At 43.9% G+C, this 17,761-nt stretch overlaps 1 protein-coding gene across 2 annotated transcripts in view; it reads right to left on the bottom strand.

The window, feature by feature from the left end:
- epsti1 (epithelial stromal interaction 1) overlaps window positions 1-17,419 on the bottom strand; it is a 35,195-nt gene extending 17,776 nt beyond the window's left edge. The window contains exons 1-2 of one of the 2 annotated variants that reach the window (XM_078559608.1): window positions 17,185-17,419; window positions 452-510 (exon numbers count right to left, since the gene is read on the bottom strand). In XM_078559608.1, the coding sequence (XP_078415734.1) occupies window positions 452-510; window positions 17,185-17,375 (250 nt within the window). In that variant the 5' untranslated portion in view covers window positions 17,376-17,419. The remainder of the gene's footprint in view (window positions 1-451; window positions 511-17,184) is intronic. The other variant, XM_078559609.1, reaches the window with a different exon arrangement.
- Between the last annotated feature and the right edge of the window lie 342 nt (window positions 17,420-17,761).

Here is a 17,761-nt window from a genome sequence, read left to right as displayed (position 1 = left end):
ACGGCATGTGACAAGATACATTGGCTGAACAGTGTAGGTAGACCTGTTGCCTCTTCCAGCTATACTTCCAGCTATACTTCCAGCTATACGTGATCCATGATAACATTTGGTGAGTGAAAATCAAAACGATTCAAAAGAAGCCATTTCTGAGATCTTGGCAGGTTGTAGGCCTGGAGGAGATTACAGAGATATACAGAGGGCTGAAGCTGTGGAGGATCGAAAAGGAGAATGAGAATTTTAAATGTGGTGGTCACTGGACTGGGAGCCAGCAAGCGCAGGGGTGTTGGGTGAATGAGACTTGTGAGGTAGCAGAGTTTTAGATGAGTTGAAGTATATGAAGGGTGAAGAATGGAAAGCTAGTCAGGAGAGCACTGAGGTAACAAAAGCATGAATAGGATTCGGATTCAGCAGCAGACTTAACAAGCACCATTTCCTTTCCTTAATTACTCACTCATTTGCAGACGAGATCTCCTGCTTTCATTTGGTGCAATCATTGAATATCCTCCCCGACTGTAATTTAAAAAGAAACAAATATTACTTGTATGTTGTATGAATAGAAAGAAAGGCTTGCATTTATAGAAGATCAATCACAAGCTCTGGATGTCCCAAATGGCTTCACAGTCAATGAAGTATTTTTGAAATGTAGGAATGGACACTGTTTAACAAATCTTTTGACACAATTTGCCACAGTACAATTAATCACAATACTTTGTGTGGTGGAACTCCTATGCTTTATCTAAAAAAAAAAGCAAAAGTTATCTCTTTCTTTGTATTTACGAAGAGGTCTTTCCCGCAATATCTTTGAATTTTCAATGTTTCGTATTGCTGAAAGTCCGCGATGTTGGATAAGTTGTCTTGCTCATTATATGCAGCTGATAAAGTAAATCGCTCCAGGCACTGAGAGTCTGCATTATTGGGCATTGAAGAACCTACTGAGTATTTCACCAGATATTGTGGCCACAAGTGTTATGTGAATAAAGATGTTATAGGTTGGCTGGCCTGTCTGCCAAGTTGCTCCAGTTAGTCAGCACCCAATTGCAACAGGCACTTGAGAGGATACCTGGATAAAATTAAGCCTTTTCTCCCTGGATGGACAATTCTGCAACTCCCCTTTGTTGAAGGGTCTTGTTATGGCTTCCAATGAATTCATTGTAACCCTACTGCTGTCCATGAGACCTTGTTGTGCACAAATCGGCTGTCACTCTTCCTAGGTTCTAACATTGCACTTCAGAAAGGTACATTGCTGGCTGTAAAGCACTGACATCCCGACTTCCTGAAAGATGCTAGACAAATGTAAGTTTTTCTTTATCAGCTGCAGTCTTCACTAAAGAACATGCACAGAGCTCCCGCATCCAAAGAGCAATCCGTAGTCACTTTACATATACTTCCAACATACATGATTTGAAATATTTATTTTGTATGTCATTATTATGATTTTCTATCAGTAAGGGTGGGTGGATGATGGTATTTAATTATTTGCTGAGATTAGGACTACTATACAGGAGCTTTCGTTGTCAGGGTGACCTGTTGATGTCATATTTATGCACCGATCCTTCCAAGAACATGTTCCAACATAGCTAATCTTCAGATGGAAACAGAATCAATATTAGAATTAGATGAGGGCTAAGAAGTGATCAGTCACACCAGGAGGAGTTATCTACAGATCATCTAATAATAGAAGGGCACGGGGGTGGGGAGAAATATGTAAGTAAATCGATGAAATGGGTAAAAGAGATTGAGAATAATCATGGGGCAGACGTCAACAGGCCCCAATTAAACAGCAGTGGGAAAGATTTAAACCAAAGGTCAATGGGATTAAGGAGAAATATATTCTGGGTAAAAAAAAATAAACGAACCTATAATGAAATAGCATGGACAACTAAAAAGATCAAAGGCAAAATTGAATCTAAAGGGAAAAAATGCATGCATAAAGTAGAGAGACAATAGAGAGGACAAAAAGGGACATGAAGAAATTAGGAGAAAAGTTTTTTTAAAAAGCAATCAAGAAGGCAAAGAGGAATTACAATATTAAATTATCAACAAGCTAAACATAAATATTAAGTTATTTTACAAAGGTATAAATAACTAAGGAAAAATTAAGATAGGGATAAGGGTCTCTAAAAGATACACAAGATAAATCCATAGGTAGTGACAGTGAAAAGACAGACATATTGAAAAGTTAAAACTAACATGGTGAATATGACATTAGAAGTGGTAAGGCATTTAAGAAAGAAAGAGAAGAGATAATTGATAAACTCAACAAAATTAGAGAGGATAAAACTCCTAGAAGAGATGGATTGCTTCTGAGCTGGACAGGTAATCTGATTCTTAAATGTAAAAGGCAAATAGATCAAGTCCAAGGATCTATAGACCAATTAATTTAACATTGATGGTAGGAAATGTAACTCATTTCAAAAACAGTGAGATCAAATAAAGTCAATTGTACGAGAATCCTGTGTCCAGACCATTGGGTTCAAGTGTCGTGGTTACCAGAATTGGTTCAATGAAAACTGTTTCAATGCGTCCTGGAGAAAACGAGCAGCCTTCATTGCCTGGCAGAACAACCCAAGGTCACAAGTCAAGAAGGCAGCATTCCAAAAGCTCAAGGCTGACACCCAAAGACAAATCTGGAAGATAAAGAGCAATGGCGGAAGAGAAAGCCCAAGAGATCCAACAATATGCTGATCATCACAACATGAAAAAAGCTTTTTGAAGCCACCAGATCATCTATAGACCAAAGTCAAATGGACAAAATTCCCTTCGCTCACAGGATGGTGGTTCTCTTCCCAAGGATGACAATGCTGACATTCTTCAGCGCCGGAAAGAATGTTTTCAACAACTCCTTAGCCGTGAATCCACAGTGGCAGCTGATGCTCTCCAGGCTATCCTGTGGTAGAAACCATGAATGAACCACCATCGATGGGAGAGCTGCAACAAGCAATCAAACAGATGAAAAACAACAAAGCCTGCAGCCCCAATGGTTTTCCAGCTGAGGTCTTCAAAGCTTGAGGACTTTTTCTTAATTCATTCTTTGGATGTGGGCAATGCTGGCTGGACCAGCATTTATTGCCCTTGTTCACCTTGCTGTGGGTCTGGAGTCACATGGAGGCCAGGTAAGGATGGCAGATTGGTGAACATTAGTGAGTCAGATGGACTTTTCTTGCAATCAACAATAGTTATCATCAGACTTTTAATTCCAGATTTTTATTGAATTCAAATTCCACCATCTGCCGGGGTTTGAACCTGGGTCCCCAGAGCATTTCCCTGGGCATCTGGATTACTAATCCATTGACAATACCAATATGACATCACCTCCCCACAAGTTTTGTTCACATCAAAACTCCATGCACTCATCTTATGGATTTGGGAGGAACTAAAGTTCTGCCCCTCAAACTCCCCCAGACTCCAGGAATGCGACAATTGGAACAATATTCAAGAAGGGAGATAAATCACGCTGTGGGAACTAGCGAGGTATTTCCCTCTTCCCCATAGCTGGGAAAATCCTGACATGCAATATCCTGAATCGCCTATTCCCTGTGGCTGAGGAAATCCTCCCAGAGACACAGTGTGGCTTTTGCTCTTCCAGAGGAACCTCGGACCTGGTCTTTATTGTCAGGCAAATCCAAGAAAAAATGTGGAGAGCAACACCAGGAATTCTTCATTGTATTCATTGACCAAGGCCTTTGGGTGGGATTTTCCGCCCATTGCCAGGGTCATTCGGTCCCGCTGGGCCACAGCATCCCCCACAGCGGCTCCCACCATGACAGGGCTGGGAAATTCCAGCCTTTCTCTCATTAAATTGTAAGGCCTGGTGGATTGTGCTCCAAAGATTTCGATGTCCTGGAAACTTCATCACAATCCTGCAACTGCTTCATGATGAAATGACAGCAAATATCTTGAGCTGGAGACCTGAAACAGCCATCTTCCAAATCCCAACCCGGGTAGCCCCACGCTGTTTACATTCGACCTGACTGTGGCTATTCACCTCATCAAAGATCAACTGCCCTCTGGTGCCAGTATTAAATACTGCCTGGATGGAAAATGCTAACCTGAGTCACCTCCCTGTCAAAGCTAAACTGACCACCACAGACATACATGATTTGACAGTTTGTGGGTGACTGCAGTGTTGCTGCTGCACCAGGTTTACAAGCCACTCTCCATCTCTTCAGTTCTGTATACAAGAGACTCAGCCTGTCCTCGAATGTTGCCAAAACAGAACTCATAGATCAACCCTCACCTGGACAGCCAAATATCCTCCCCATATTTATGTTGAATGAGAGACTCTAGAATTTGTTGAGCGCTTCCCATACCTTGACAGCCATCTCTCTCTAAAGGTCACCACTGATGAGGAGATCGAACATCAGATCAGCTGCACCAGCTCAAATTACAGCAGCGAGTGTTTGACAGATCGCAACAATCAAAAACAGATTCGCAACAATCTTCAGCCAGAAGTGCCGAGTGGATGATCCATCTTGGCCTCCTCTGGAGATCCCCAGCATCACAGATGCCAGTCTTCAGCCAATTTGATTCACTCCATGTGATATCAAGGAACAGCTGAAGGCACTGGATAGTGAAAAGTCTATGGGCCCTGACAATATTCAGGCAATAACAATGAAGACTTGTGCTCCAGAACTTGCCATGCCCCTAGCCAAGCTGTTCCAATACAGCTACAACACTGGCATCTACCCGGCTATGTAGAAAATTGCCCAGGTATGCCCTGTACACAAAAAGCAGGACAAATCCAACCCGGCCAATTACCGCCCCATCAGTCTACTCTCGATAATCAGTAAAGTAATGGGAGGGGTCATCAACACTGCTATCAAGCAGCACTTGCTTAGCAATAACCTGCTCACTGATGCCCAGTTTGGGTTCTGCCAGGACCACTCAGCTTCTGACTTCATTACAGTCTTGGTTCAAACATGGACAAAAGAGCTGAACTCCCGAGGTGAGGTGAGAGTGACTGCCCTTGACATCAAGGCAGCATTTGACCGAGTGTGGTATCAAGCAGCCCTAGCAAAACTGGAGTCAATGGGAATCGGGGGAAAGCTCTCTGCTGGTTGGAGTCATATCTAGCGCAAAGGAAGATGGTTGTGGCTGTTGGAGGTCAGTCATCTCAGTCCCAGGACATCACTGCAGGAGTTCCTCAGGGTAGTGTCCTCGGCCCAACCATCTTCAGCTGTTTCATCAATGGCCTTCCTTCCATCATAAGGTCAGAAGCGGGGATGTTCGCTGATGATTGCACAATGTTCAGCACCAGTCGCAATTCCTCAGATACTGAAGCAGTCCATGTCCACATGCAACAAGACCTGGACAATATCCAGGCTTGGGGCTGACAAGTGGCAAGTAACATTTGCGCCATACAAGTGCCAGGCAATGACCACCTCCAACGAGAGAGAATCTAACCATCACCTCTTGATCTTCAATGGCATTACCATCACTGAATCCCCCACTATCAACATCCTGGGGCTTACCATTGACCAGAAACTGAACTTGACTAACCATATAAATACTGTGGCTACAAGAGCAGGTCAGAGGCTAGGAATCCTGTGATGAGTAACTCACCTCCTGACTTCCCAAAGTCTGTCCACCATCTACAAGGCATAAGTCAGGAGTGTGATGGAATACTCCCCACTTGCCTGGATGAGTGCAGCTCCCACAACACTGAAGAAGCTGGATACCGTCCAGGGCAAAGCAGCCCTGCTTGATTGGCACCCCATCCACAAACATTCACTCCCTCCACCACCGATGCATAGTAACAGCAGTGTGCACCATCTACAAGATGCACTGCAGGAATTCACCAAGGCTCCTTCGACAGCACCTTCCAAACCCATGACCACTACGATCTAGAAGGACAAGGGTAGCAGATAGATGGGAACACCACCACCTGGAAGTTCTCCTCCAAGCCACTCACCATCCTGACTTGGAAATATATCACCATTCCTTCACTGTCGCTAGGTCAAAATGCTGGGTCTCCCTCCCTAACAGCACTGTGGGTGTACCTACACCACATGGACTGCAGCAGTTCAAGAAGGCAGCTCACCACCATCTTCTCAAGGGCAACTAGGGATGGGCAATAAATGCTGGCCTGGCCAGTGACACCCACAGCCTGTGAATGAATATTAAAAAAAACCGACGTCCGCAAGTCAACAAAAGTCCCAGTGTACAGAGCAGCTGCTGTCACCACACTCCTGTAGTGCACTGTCAGGTGGGTTGTGTATCAGTGACAGATAAGAGTGTTGGAGAAACTCCATCAACAATGCCTCCGCCACCTCCTTCAGATTTAATGGAAGGAGCATCAAACAAACACGTGTCCTTTTTGAAGCCAGCTCCATAAACTTTCAGGCAAACCTCCTGCAAAACCAACTATGATGGACTGGAACAAAAATAAAAATACTTGGAAAAACTCAGCAGGTCTGGCAGCATCTGCGGAGAGGAACACAGTTAACGTTTCAAGTCCGTATGACTCTTCAACAGTTCTGAAGAGTCATACGGACTCGAAATGTTAACTGTGTTCCTCTCCGCAGATGCAGCCAGACCTGCTGAGTTTTTCCACGTATTTTTATTTTTGTTTTGGATTTCCAGCATCTGCAGTTTTTTGCTTTTATTATGATGGACTGGACACTGTGTCCAGGCGGCAGAAAACCGTCTACCCAACCCAGTCCTGTTTTCTCAACTCTCAGATGGCCAATGTTCCAGGGCAGGACAAAGAAAATGCTTCAAAGACACTCTAAAACTCTCCTTGAAGCATGACAGCATTAATATTAATGACTGGGAGGAGCTTGCTACCAATCATTCAAAATGGCGACAACTTGTCCATCAAGCCCCATCACGATTTGAGTCCCAACATCTTAATGATGAGGCAGAGCAGCATCAGAGGAGGAAGGAGGAGGAAGCAAATCCTGCACTCCGGATCCCACTACCTCATGAGATAACCTACCCCGCATGTGCCCAAAAATCCGTTTGTCGAGAATCAGCTTGCTCAGCCAGAGGAACCATAGCAGAAACTCACAATCCTGAGTAGGATCATCCTCATCCTCGAATTGAGGGACAGCCAAAGATAATGGAATATTTACTCAAAGGTATAATAGAAAAGGATCTAGAAGTGAAGTTATAATAGAAAATGCTTGGCATGGATTTCAAAAGGGATGGTCACATTTAACCAACCTTTTTGAATTTTTGACAAAGTAACAGAAAGGGAAGATAGGGCAGTGCAGCAGGTGTAATATACAAGACCTTTGTTAAGGTGCTGCATATAGGCTCATGACTAAGTTCAGAACACGTGGAGTCAGGGGACAAGTAGCTGATTGGACAGCAATGGAGAGCAGGGATTCAGGTATTTATTCAGATTGGTGAAGGTACACGAAGATGTGAATTAGTTTGCAGAATGGGTACGTAAATGGCAAATGAATTTCAGTATAGGTAAATGTGAAGCCTTATGTTTTGAGGAGAGGAATAAAGATCTCACCCACACATTGGAAAATAAAAGTCTGATTAAAGTAGAGGTTGAAAAGGATCTAGGAAGTAGCAACCCATAAAAAATGCAAACAAAGCATTGAAGTTCATTTCTAGAGGAACAGAATGCAAAAACAGAGGAGTTATGTTAAACTTATATAGATCCTTGGTTATAGCTGCACAGAATGTGAAGCCAGGGGTTTGGTGAGTGTGGATTTTTAAGGGTTAATTTCTCTCTAAAGTCTAGTTTTGTTAATTTAGCAATTAACTAAAAATTGCTGTTTAAGTTAAGAGGTAAGTTAAGTTTATTTTGGTCTTAAATGGGGATATGCAAGCTCTCCAAGAGCAGCTGCAGCTAGTTAATTAGTTAGCTAACTTAAACTGGTTTCTGAGCTTTAGCAGAGCTTGACTTAGTTGTTTCTCAAAAAGTATAAATATTGACACTTTAATCACATTTGATTTAATGTTTGTAAGTTTCCTTTAAGATTTGTCTTCTGTTTTTGCAGTTTCCCTTTAAGGGGCTGCCTTTTAATTTGTCCCGATTTGTTAATTTAGTTTATTTTGCTTGACATGAAATAGTTAAAGGGCTCTCTGAGTGCTGCTTGTCTGCACTGAGCGCTGTTTGAGGCACAGAGTGTGAAGCCAGGAGTTTGGTGAGTGAAGGAATTTGGTGAAGAGGGGAATTTTAAACTAATTAAGACAAATAAATGTAATTAACACAGTAAAGATGGCAGGCAGGCGATGTGTCATGTCTGCAGCATGTGCAAGTTCCTGGATGCCACTGTAATCCATGGCAGCCACATCTGCAGCTTGAGGAGCTTCGGCTCAGAGTTGATGAGTTGGAGGCTGAGCTGCAGACATTATGATGCATCAGGGAGTGGGTAAGTTACCTTGACACTTTGTTCCAGAAGGCAGTCACGCTCATTATATTAATGTAATCTCATTTGGTCAGGGACTGGCGGGTGTGACTGTGAGGTAAGGGGATCAAGAAGGTGGGAGTGGAGGAGCTTCAGCCCTTGCAATTGAGTATTGGAGGCAGTTCAGAGAAGGTTTACCAGGCAATACCTGTAATGGGTGGGTTGTCTTATGAGGAAAGGTTGGACAGACAAGGCTTGTATCCGCTGGAGTTCAGAAGAGTAAGAGGCGACTTGATTGAAACATATAAGATCCTGAGGGGTCTTGACAGGGTGGATGTGGAGAGGATGTTTCCTCTTGTGGGAGAATCTAGAACTAGGATTCACTGTTTTAAATAAGGGGTCGCCCATTTAAAACAGAGATGAGGTGAAATGTTTTCACTCAGAGGGTCGAGAGTCTTTGAAACTCTCTTCCTGAAAAGGTGGTGGAAGCAGAGTCTTTGAATATTTTTAAGGCAGAGGTGGGCAGATTCTTGGTAAGCAAGGGAGTGATAGGTTATCAGGGATCGGTGGGATGCAGATTTCAGGTTACTATCAGATCAGCCATGATCTTATTAAATGGCAGAGAAGGTTCAAGGGGCTGAATGGCCGACTCCTGCTCCTTGTTCCTATGTTCGTATTTAACAAGTTCAAGGTTCGGGCAGCTTGTGTGGACAAGAGCGAGGTCTGTAGTGTGGATAAACAGAGTGACCATGGTACAGGAAGCCATTCAAGTGAGGGAGTTAAAAAGAATGTAGCGTTAGTAGGGGGACACTGTTCGCTGCAGGCGAGAGCAAGAGTCCAGAAGGCTGTGTTGCAGAGTAGTAATAAGTGGATCACCTCAGGCTGGCAGGCTGTGACTAGTGGGATACCAAAGGATCCGTACTTGGGCCCCAGATGTTCACAATCTATGTCAATAATTTAGAAGTGGGGATTAAATGTAATATTTCCAAGTTTGCAGATAAGACAAAATTAGGTGGAAGTGTGAGTTGTGAGGAAGATGCAAACATGCTTCAGCGGGATTTGGAGAGGCTAAGTGAGGGGACAAAAATTTGGCATTTGGAAAACAATGTGGAGAAACGTGAGGTTATCCACTTTGGTGGGAGAAACAGAAACACAGGGTCTTTCTTAAATGGTGAGAGGCTGGGAAGTATTGAACTGGATATCTTTGTTCATGAGTCAGTGAAAGCTAACATGCAGGTATAGCAAGCAATTAAGATGGCAAATGGTACGTTGATCTTTATTACAAGAGGATTTGAGTACAGGAGTAAAGATGTCTTAACTGCAATTATATAGTCCTTGGTGAGACTGCAGCTGGAGTATTGTGTGCAGTTTTGGTCTCCCTACCTAAGGAATGATACACTTTCCATAGTGGGAGTGCAACAAAGGTTCACCAGACTAATTCCTGGGATGGAGGGATTGTCCTTTGGGGAAAGATTAAATAAACTGGGCCTGTATTCTCTGGAGTTTAGAAGAATGAGAGGTGATCTCACTCAAACATACAAAATTCTAACAGGGCTTGACAGAATAGATACAGGAAGGATGTTTCCCCTGGCTTGGGGGTGGCGGGAGAGGGGAGGGGCCTAGAACCAGGAGACACTCTCAGAATAAGGGACAGGCCATTTAGGACTGAGATGAGGAGGAATTTCTTCACTCAAAGGATGGTACATCTTTGGAATTCTCTACCCCAGAGGGCTGTGGAGGCTGAGTCATTGAGTATGTTCAAAACAGGGATTGATAGATTTCCATCTATTAAAAACATCAAGGGATATGGGGATGGTGCAGGAAAATGGTGTTGAAGTAGATGATAAGCCATATCTCATTGAATGGCGGAGTGGGCTCGAAGGGTTGAATGGGCCACTCCTGCTCCTATTTCTTATGTTCTTATGTCATCCTTGGAGTACAGTGCACAGACTGAGCTTCGTATAACAAAAAGGGTATAGAAGCACTCAAAAAGGTGCAAAACAATTACAAAGGTGATACCAGAACTGCGAGATTATAATTAGTGGGAAAGACTGAACATGCAAAGGCTCTTTTCTCTAGAAAAGGAAAGATTGAGGACTGATCCGATAGAATCTTTTAAAATTTTAAAGGGGTTTGAAAGAGGCGATAGAGAAGGTATGGCTTGTGGCGGAGGCCATACTTAGGGGCCATACAAATAAGGTGATCACAAAGAAATCCAATCAGGAATTCAGGAGAAATTTCTTTGAGAACTCATGACCACAAGGAGTGGTTAAGACGAATAGCACCGATGCACTTAAGGGGAAGTTAGATAAGTGTATAAGATTGAAAGGGATAGAAGGATTATGCTGATAGGGTGAGATAAAGTAAGGTGGGAGGAGGCTTTTGTCGACCATAAACACCAGAACAATGGGACCGAATGGCCTCTTCTGCACTGTAAATTGTTATCTATTTCCAGGCAACAGGCCCAGGGACAGCACCATTGCAGACCAGCATGGAGACAGGACGTAGTGCTGGGAGGGAAGTGTTATACAGCTTCAGGTTGAAGGGACTCTTCTCTATTTCTTCAGGTTTCTTCTGATGAGAAAGAAAGTGGTGCATTTTGGAAGGAAGAATGAGGAGAGCTAGTTTAAACTAAATGTTCCAATTTTAAACGGATACAGGAACAGAGACACCTGGGCTCAGACGTACACCAAGTTTGAAGGTGGCAGGGCAAGTTGAAAAGTATGCTTAAAGAAAAACCAACTCAAGGCTGTAAAAACAAGGAAGTTATGCTAACCCTTTATAAATTGCTAGTTAGATCTCAGCTAGAGTATTGTGTCCAATTCTGGGCACCGCACTTTGTGAAGGATGTCAAGCCCTTGGAGAGGGTGCGGAGGAGATTTACCAAAATGGGACCAGTGATGAAGGAGTTGTTACTGTGGAGAGACTGGAGAAGCTGGAATTGTTCTCCTTAGAATAAAGAAGGTTAAGAGGAAATTTTACAGAGGTGATCAAAATTATGAGGGCTTTGATAGACAATGGAGAAAAGACTGTTTCCATTGGCATGAAGGTCATTTGCCAGAGGAGACAGATTTAAGTTAATTGACAGAAAAGTCAGGCAGAGATAAGGAGATTTTTATTAACACGATGAGTTATGATGATCGACAATGTGCTGCCTGAATGGGTGGTGCAAGCATATTTAATATTAACTTTCAAAAGGGCATTGGATATATACCTGAAGGGGAGGAATTTTTGGGCTATGGAGGAAAGATCAAAGGTGTGAGATTAAATTGATTGCTCTTTCAAGGAACCAGCACAGGTATCTTGGGCTGAATGGCCTCCTTCTGCAATGTGTCACTCTTTAAGATGTGGGGGGAGCTGGACAAGGCCTCTGCTCTTCATTTGTGTGAGCCAGTCTGGCTCCTTTTTTACAATTCGTTCATGGGATGTAGATGTCGTTGGCTAGGCCAGCTTTTGTTGCCCATCCCTAATTGTCCTTGAGAAGGGGGTGATGAGCTACCTTCTTGAACCGCTGCAGTCCCTGTGGTGTTAGGGAGGGAGTTCCAGGCTCACTGCACCTCCCACCCACCCCCAGAGTTTCTAGAACACCCTGGAAAACATAAAGACAGTGAAAAACTCATTGGATTAGAAATGGATCAGGAAAATAAATGCCATGAACCCACAAGGATGTTTTCCTCACATGAATCAGCCAGTCTAATCCCAGTCTCCAACTTGCTTCCCATCTCCTCTTTTTCAAGAACTATCTAATTCGATTGGATGCTGTGTATTTGTGGTGGAGAACTGTCTATTGTAACCACCCTCTCTGGAAAGACTATTTTTCTGGCCAGTCCTTTATTTTAAATGTACCTCTTTCCATTACCATCTCATCAATCAGTGGAACCAATCCCTACAGAGATACACAGAAGTAACATTACAGAACGAGGCCATTCAGCTTGGCCATGTCGGTACAACCTCCACACGAGCAAGTAATCCTAAATTCTTGACTCACTCCTTTCCTATATCACAGGTACTTTGAACTGAGGAGGCCATTCAGCCACTTGAACCTGTTCCACCATTCAAATAGATCATGGCTGATCTATGTCCCTTCATTCATTTTTTCTTCAAACACAAAGCCAATTTAACCTTGAATGTTGACTTAGTCACCTCAACCATTAGCCCAAGAAGTGAATTCCACAGCCTCAAAACTCAGTGCAAATTCCTATTTCCAATTCTAATTCCCTTAAATTTAATCTTGTAACTACACCCCCTCATTCTTGCTCCCTCAACAATTAGAAATTCCACTGCTATTGACCTTGTCCCATCCTTTCATAACTCTAAACACTTCTATCATACCCCCTCATCACCTGTGACATCCTACTGAAAACGAAACTGTTTTTCAGGTTTGATTTTGCATTTCCTTGTACTGTTTACCTTATCATAATCCTTCAGTGTCTAGAGGATTTTTATCAGGGCACTCGTTTCTCACCTCAGCTTCTTTAATAAAAACCCCAGCTTCGCAAGTGAATTTTATAACCATAATGTCTCCTGCCTGGTGATTTGCCAATGAGTCCACATTGGGAACAGGGCGAGACAATGGACTTCGGACAACTTGCTCACGTGCAGGTTGTACTAACGTGGCCGGACTGAATGCTCTTCCTTTTCCATTTATGCCTTTTTTATAAAACAATGTCACAATCTGTGCACAATACACCAGCTACAGCTTGATTCCTCCACTTGAAATGTTTAGCTGCTTCTTTCCTTAAAATATCACAAAGCATTCATAGTCCAAGAACACTCTGTGTAAAGAAAATGATCAAAACCTACATTAAATTGCATTTCACACTCTTCTGCCCATTCCACCAAATTCTCAATGTCCCCCTAATGTCTTTTAATTCCCTCACTCTTTGAATCACAGAAATTAATGGTTTGACAGGATCCAGCACTACCCTCTCTCCCCACTTTCCCAGCGCTGTCAGATTCGAGATCTACAGCACTGCCCCCTCTCCACAGGATGCACCATTGCAGAACCTTGCCGACAGATTCCATGTTGAAAGACCTAAAATGGTGTGAAGTTGCTGTGCTTAACCCACTAAACACACCAGAAAATGTTAGTGAATTTTTAATGCCTTTCATTCTCTCTTGCCAGGGAGTGACAGGCAGATCGAGCATGCAGTGCTACTATGGTTGCAGGCTTCCCCATGGTGCAGGATGTCACTGACTGCATGCACTTTTGTTTGTGGACACTATGGGCCGACTCTGCCCTATACTGCGAAAGAGCCTCCACTCTCTCAATGTCCGAATAGTGTGCAAACCATTCAGGCCAATGCCCCAATATCCTGAGAGCTGCCATGATATTTTCACTCTGTGGCGATCCACTGTGCCGACTAGATTTGAGACAACTTGGGAAACTAAAGGAGAGCTAATGGGCAACAAGCCATAACCAGTGACCACATGGACGATGACTCTGTGCAGCAAGCATACAATGAAATGGGATATTGCTGACCAATGGCCTGAAACAACACATCCATTGCCTAGACTGCTCTGGAGGAGCAGGGAGGTGGTGGTGTAGCTCTTTTGTTACAAAACTAAATTAACAAATCCAGGGACAAAGTAAAAGGCAGCCCCCTAAAGGGAAACTGCAAAAACAAAAGACAACATTTAATGGAAACTTACAAACATTAAACTAAAATGTGATCAAAGTCATCTCAAATCCAGTTGGCACAGTGGATCACCACAAAGTGAAGATATCACGGCAGCTCTTAGGATATTGGGACATTGGCCTGAATGGTTCATACACTATTCGGACATTGAGAGAGTGGAGGGGTCGATAAAGCACCCCAGTCCCCATGGTTCACACTGAGCATGGAAGTCCTTGATGGTGCTGGCAGACACCATGTGCTCCGTCTCCAGGGACACCAGGCTGTGAACATAGCTATGGAAGGGGGGGCAGACAGTTGGGCTGGACAACCCCTTGATCACCTGCTGCTTGGACCTGTTAATGGCCAACTCATCCAGGCCCAGGAGCAGGTTCGCAAGGAGGCAGATGCTGGTGTAGTGGTACTGTCATCGGGCTAGTAATCCAGAAGCCCAGGCAAATGGTTTGGGGCCATGGGTTCAAATCCCACCACAGCAGCTCGTGGAATTTAAATTTAATGAATGAAGCTGGAATATAAAACTAGTCATCAATGTTGTAAAAACCACTGAATCTCCCTTTAGGGAAGGAAGACTGCCATCCTCACCTGTCTGGTCTAGACATGACCCTAGACTCTCAACAATGTAGTTACTGTCTGAAAGGGCCTAAGATTTAAGGGCAATTAGGGATGGGCAACAATTATTGGCCTTACCAGTGATACCTACATCCCACAAAAGGAGAGCTGCGGTACTTGACAGTCATGTGATGACTCAGATTGACACTTTTTGATGGAAGATTGATGGAGACTATAACCCACTAACCCCAAAATACCTTGGAGTGAAAGTGTTATTTATTCAGTCACTGCAAACTTCCTTACTGTTACCCAAAACAGTGCATTCCTCAAACTCACTGGCTGGCCCGGAGTTTCATCCATGATCACACCTGGGGACTTAAACCCAGAAATATGCCCATTTCTGTGTCCATTCTGCTGATGCCAAGCTATGCTCAAATTTCCTGTGAATTTCATTCAAATATGATCAACATAAAACGGATATAAATCAATGTAAACAGCCCCCTGATCTCACATTACACACTACTTAAGTCTTCACTTAACCATCCCTCAGGCACATTAGGCACAGTTTGTCCAGGGACCTGCAAACTTTTCAATTTTCAAACCTAAAATATTTGGGCAATAAAGAGCATTTAAACAAATAGAGAATACAGCAAAGATATTTATTCTTAAAAAAATGTTCAAAATGTGAGTAGCCAAATACCAGAAAAATGTCTCCTGCTATTCCTGAAAATCTGGTGATAATTTGAAGATTGTCAGCAGGAAGCTGACGTATGAGATGATAATTTGGGGGGAGGGCCAGATGTATGGACAGACATGCATTTGAGCAGAAGGATTGGGAGACAGCCATAAAAGATCACAGAGATTTGGATGGATTGCTCTTAGGTGTGTAACTCACTTAATGCCCAGAACTTTGTGATCCTTTAGGCCATATATTTAATTTGAGCCTCGATTGCACGTGTCTCTTGGTGAAAATATGCAGGAAATTCCAACTGCTCATAATCTTCCCCAGAAACTGATAGCAGGAGGGAACGCAAAGCATCCCGTGACCAGACTGAACATTTTCTAGTACACACACAAATTAATGTCAGTGCCCTTCCCATGGTCTCTTTCCATTTGTACTTATTCTTCTTCTTCAAATTATACTTCTGCTACCTCTTACCTTCGAGTTAGCTGGTTCAAGTCCCACTCTAGACACTTTTTTATTCATTCACGGGATGTGGGCATCACTGGCTAGGCCAGCATTTATTGCCCATCCCTAATTGCCCTTGAGAAGGTGGTGGTGAGCTGCCCTCTTGAACCACTGCAGTCCATGTGGTGTAGGTACACCCACAGTGCTGGTAGGGAAGGAGTCCTAGGATTTTGACCCAGCGACAGTGAGGGAATGGCGATATATTTCCAAGTCAGGATGGTGAATGACTTGGAGGGGAACTTCCAGGTGGTGGTGTTCCCATGTGTCTGCTGCCCTTGACCTTCTAGATGGTAGTGGCTATGGGTTTGGAAGGTGCTGTTGAAGGAGCCTTGATGAATTCCTGCAGTGCACCTTGAGCACATAATCTAGGTTGGTGCTCCAGTGCAGTTCTGAGGAGACACTGCGCTGTCAATGGGGCTGTCTTTCAGATGGGGTTTCAGATGAAGGCTCCATCTGGCCCCTCAGGTGGGGGTTAAAGATTAAATGACATTATTTTGAAGTACAGCAGGAGAGTTCTCCCCAGTGTCTTAGCCAATGTTCATCGCTACACTAACATTACCAAAACAGAATGCCTGGTCATTTTATGCCTGGGAGCTTGCTGTGCAGTATTCTCTACATTATAATGGTGATTTCACTTCAAAATTCTACTTAAACTGGTTGTGAAGCACCTTGGGATGTCCTGAGGCCCTGAAAGGTGCTATAGAAATGCAAATTCTTTCTTTTCCAATTCCCATTGCTCCATCCTTGGTGGTAATGCCCTAGCCTCTGGAATTCCCTCACTCCCTACCCCACTCAGCCTCCCTCTCCTCCTTTAAGACGCTCCTTAAAACGAACTAAATTAACAAAGCTTTAAGTGTTTGATCCTAACACCTTATTGTGGCCGAATGCCACCATTTTTTAGTAAAGCCTCACAGCGGTGTTATCTATGTTAGTGCTGCTACAGCAATGTAAATTGTTGCTGCATTTCTCATTTGGAGAGCTGTTTTGCTTGTTCCAGGTGTCTGGGAGCTTCTTTCTGCTCAGCTTTCTCTTTCACAGGTGTTTATACTGCCCCCAGCCCACCCTGGCCTTTTAGCTTGGAAAGCGGACCCAGCAGCAGTAACCACAGCACACGCACACACACTACAGCTAGCATTGACTCAGCCCTTTCAATTCCAGACCGAGGAACAGAGCCGCCAGGAAACGAAACTGAAACTGAGCACTGCTATGTACTTATTTTAGTCGGATGTTTCGATCTTACGCTATGTATTCAGATTGCATAAATCCAGGTTGTAGCAACGATACAAGTGAAGGCAATCCTTAATCGAAAAGTTTTCTCTCTGCACGACTACTATCTACTGGTTGTACATTTCAGATTTTGACAGGTTGTTATCAATTCACTACAATTGCAGCGTGAGAAGGAAAAACAAACACACATACAATCCCGAGATCTCTGCCTGTCTCACAGTGTGAAATAGGCTCTGTCTCACTGGCCCAGATACCAAGTTGCTGATGTTCTTACTATTGAGGCTCTCCCGTTGCTGCTGGTTCTGTTGGGCTCTGCTGTGCTCCAGGCACTTGCTCTTCCAGCCTTGTTTCCTCTCCGGCTGTAGGCTCACTCGCTGGGCTGGTGACATCGTCCAGTCCCACGGACGGGCTCGCCCCAGTAGCCCGTCCCAGTTGACCCTGATAAACTTTGCTGGTGTGGGACATGTTCGGTGTGTGTGTCCTCAGTCAGTGCCTGCCTGCCGGCTGGAGGAGGAGCCTTGCGAGGCGGCTGGACGGCTGCCAGCTATTGTAGCATAATCTCGTGACGCCAATGTAAGAGCGGAGTTTGTAATGTCACTGGGCTAGTAACCCAGAGGGCCCAGGCTACTGGGAACATGGGTTCAAATCCCACCATGGCAGCTGGTGGAATTTAAATTCAAATTAATAAATCTGGAATGTAAATCTAGTCTCAGTAATGGTGACCATGAAACTATCAACAATTGTACAAACCCATCTGGTTCACAAATGCCCAATCACAGAATCACACAGGGCAGAAGAGGCTCTTTGGTCCATCGACTCTGCAGGGACATGTGAGAAACACCTGACCTACC

Source organism: Cetorhinus maximus, chromosome 16, assembly GCF_964194155.1.
Source record: "Cetorhinus maximus chromosome 16, sCetMax3.hap1.1, whole genome shotgun sequence".
Taxonomy (NCBI): Eukaryota; Metazoa; Chordata; class Chondrichthyes; order Lamniformes; family Cetorhinidae; genus Cetorhinus; species Cetorhinus maximus.
Note: the sequence above shows the minus strand (reverse complement) of the source record. Positions and strands in the feature narration are given on the sequence as shown.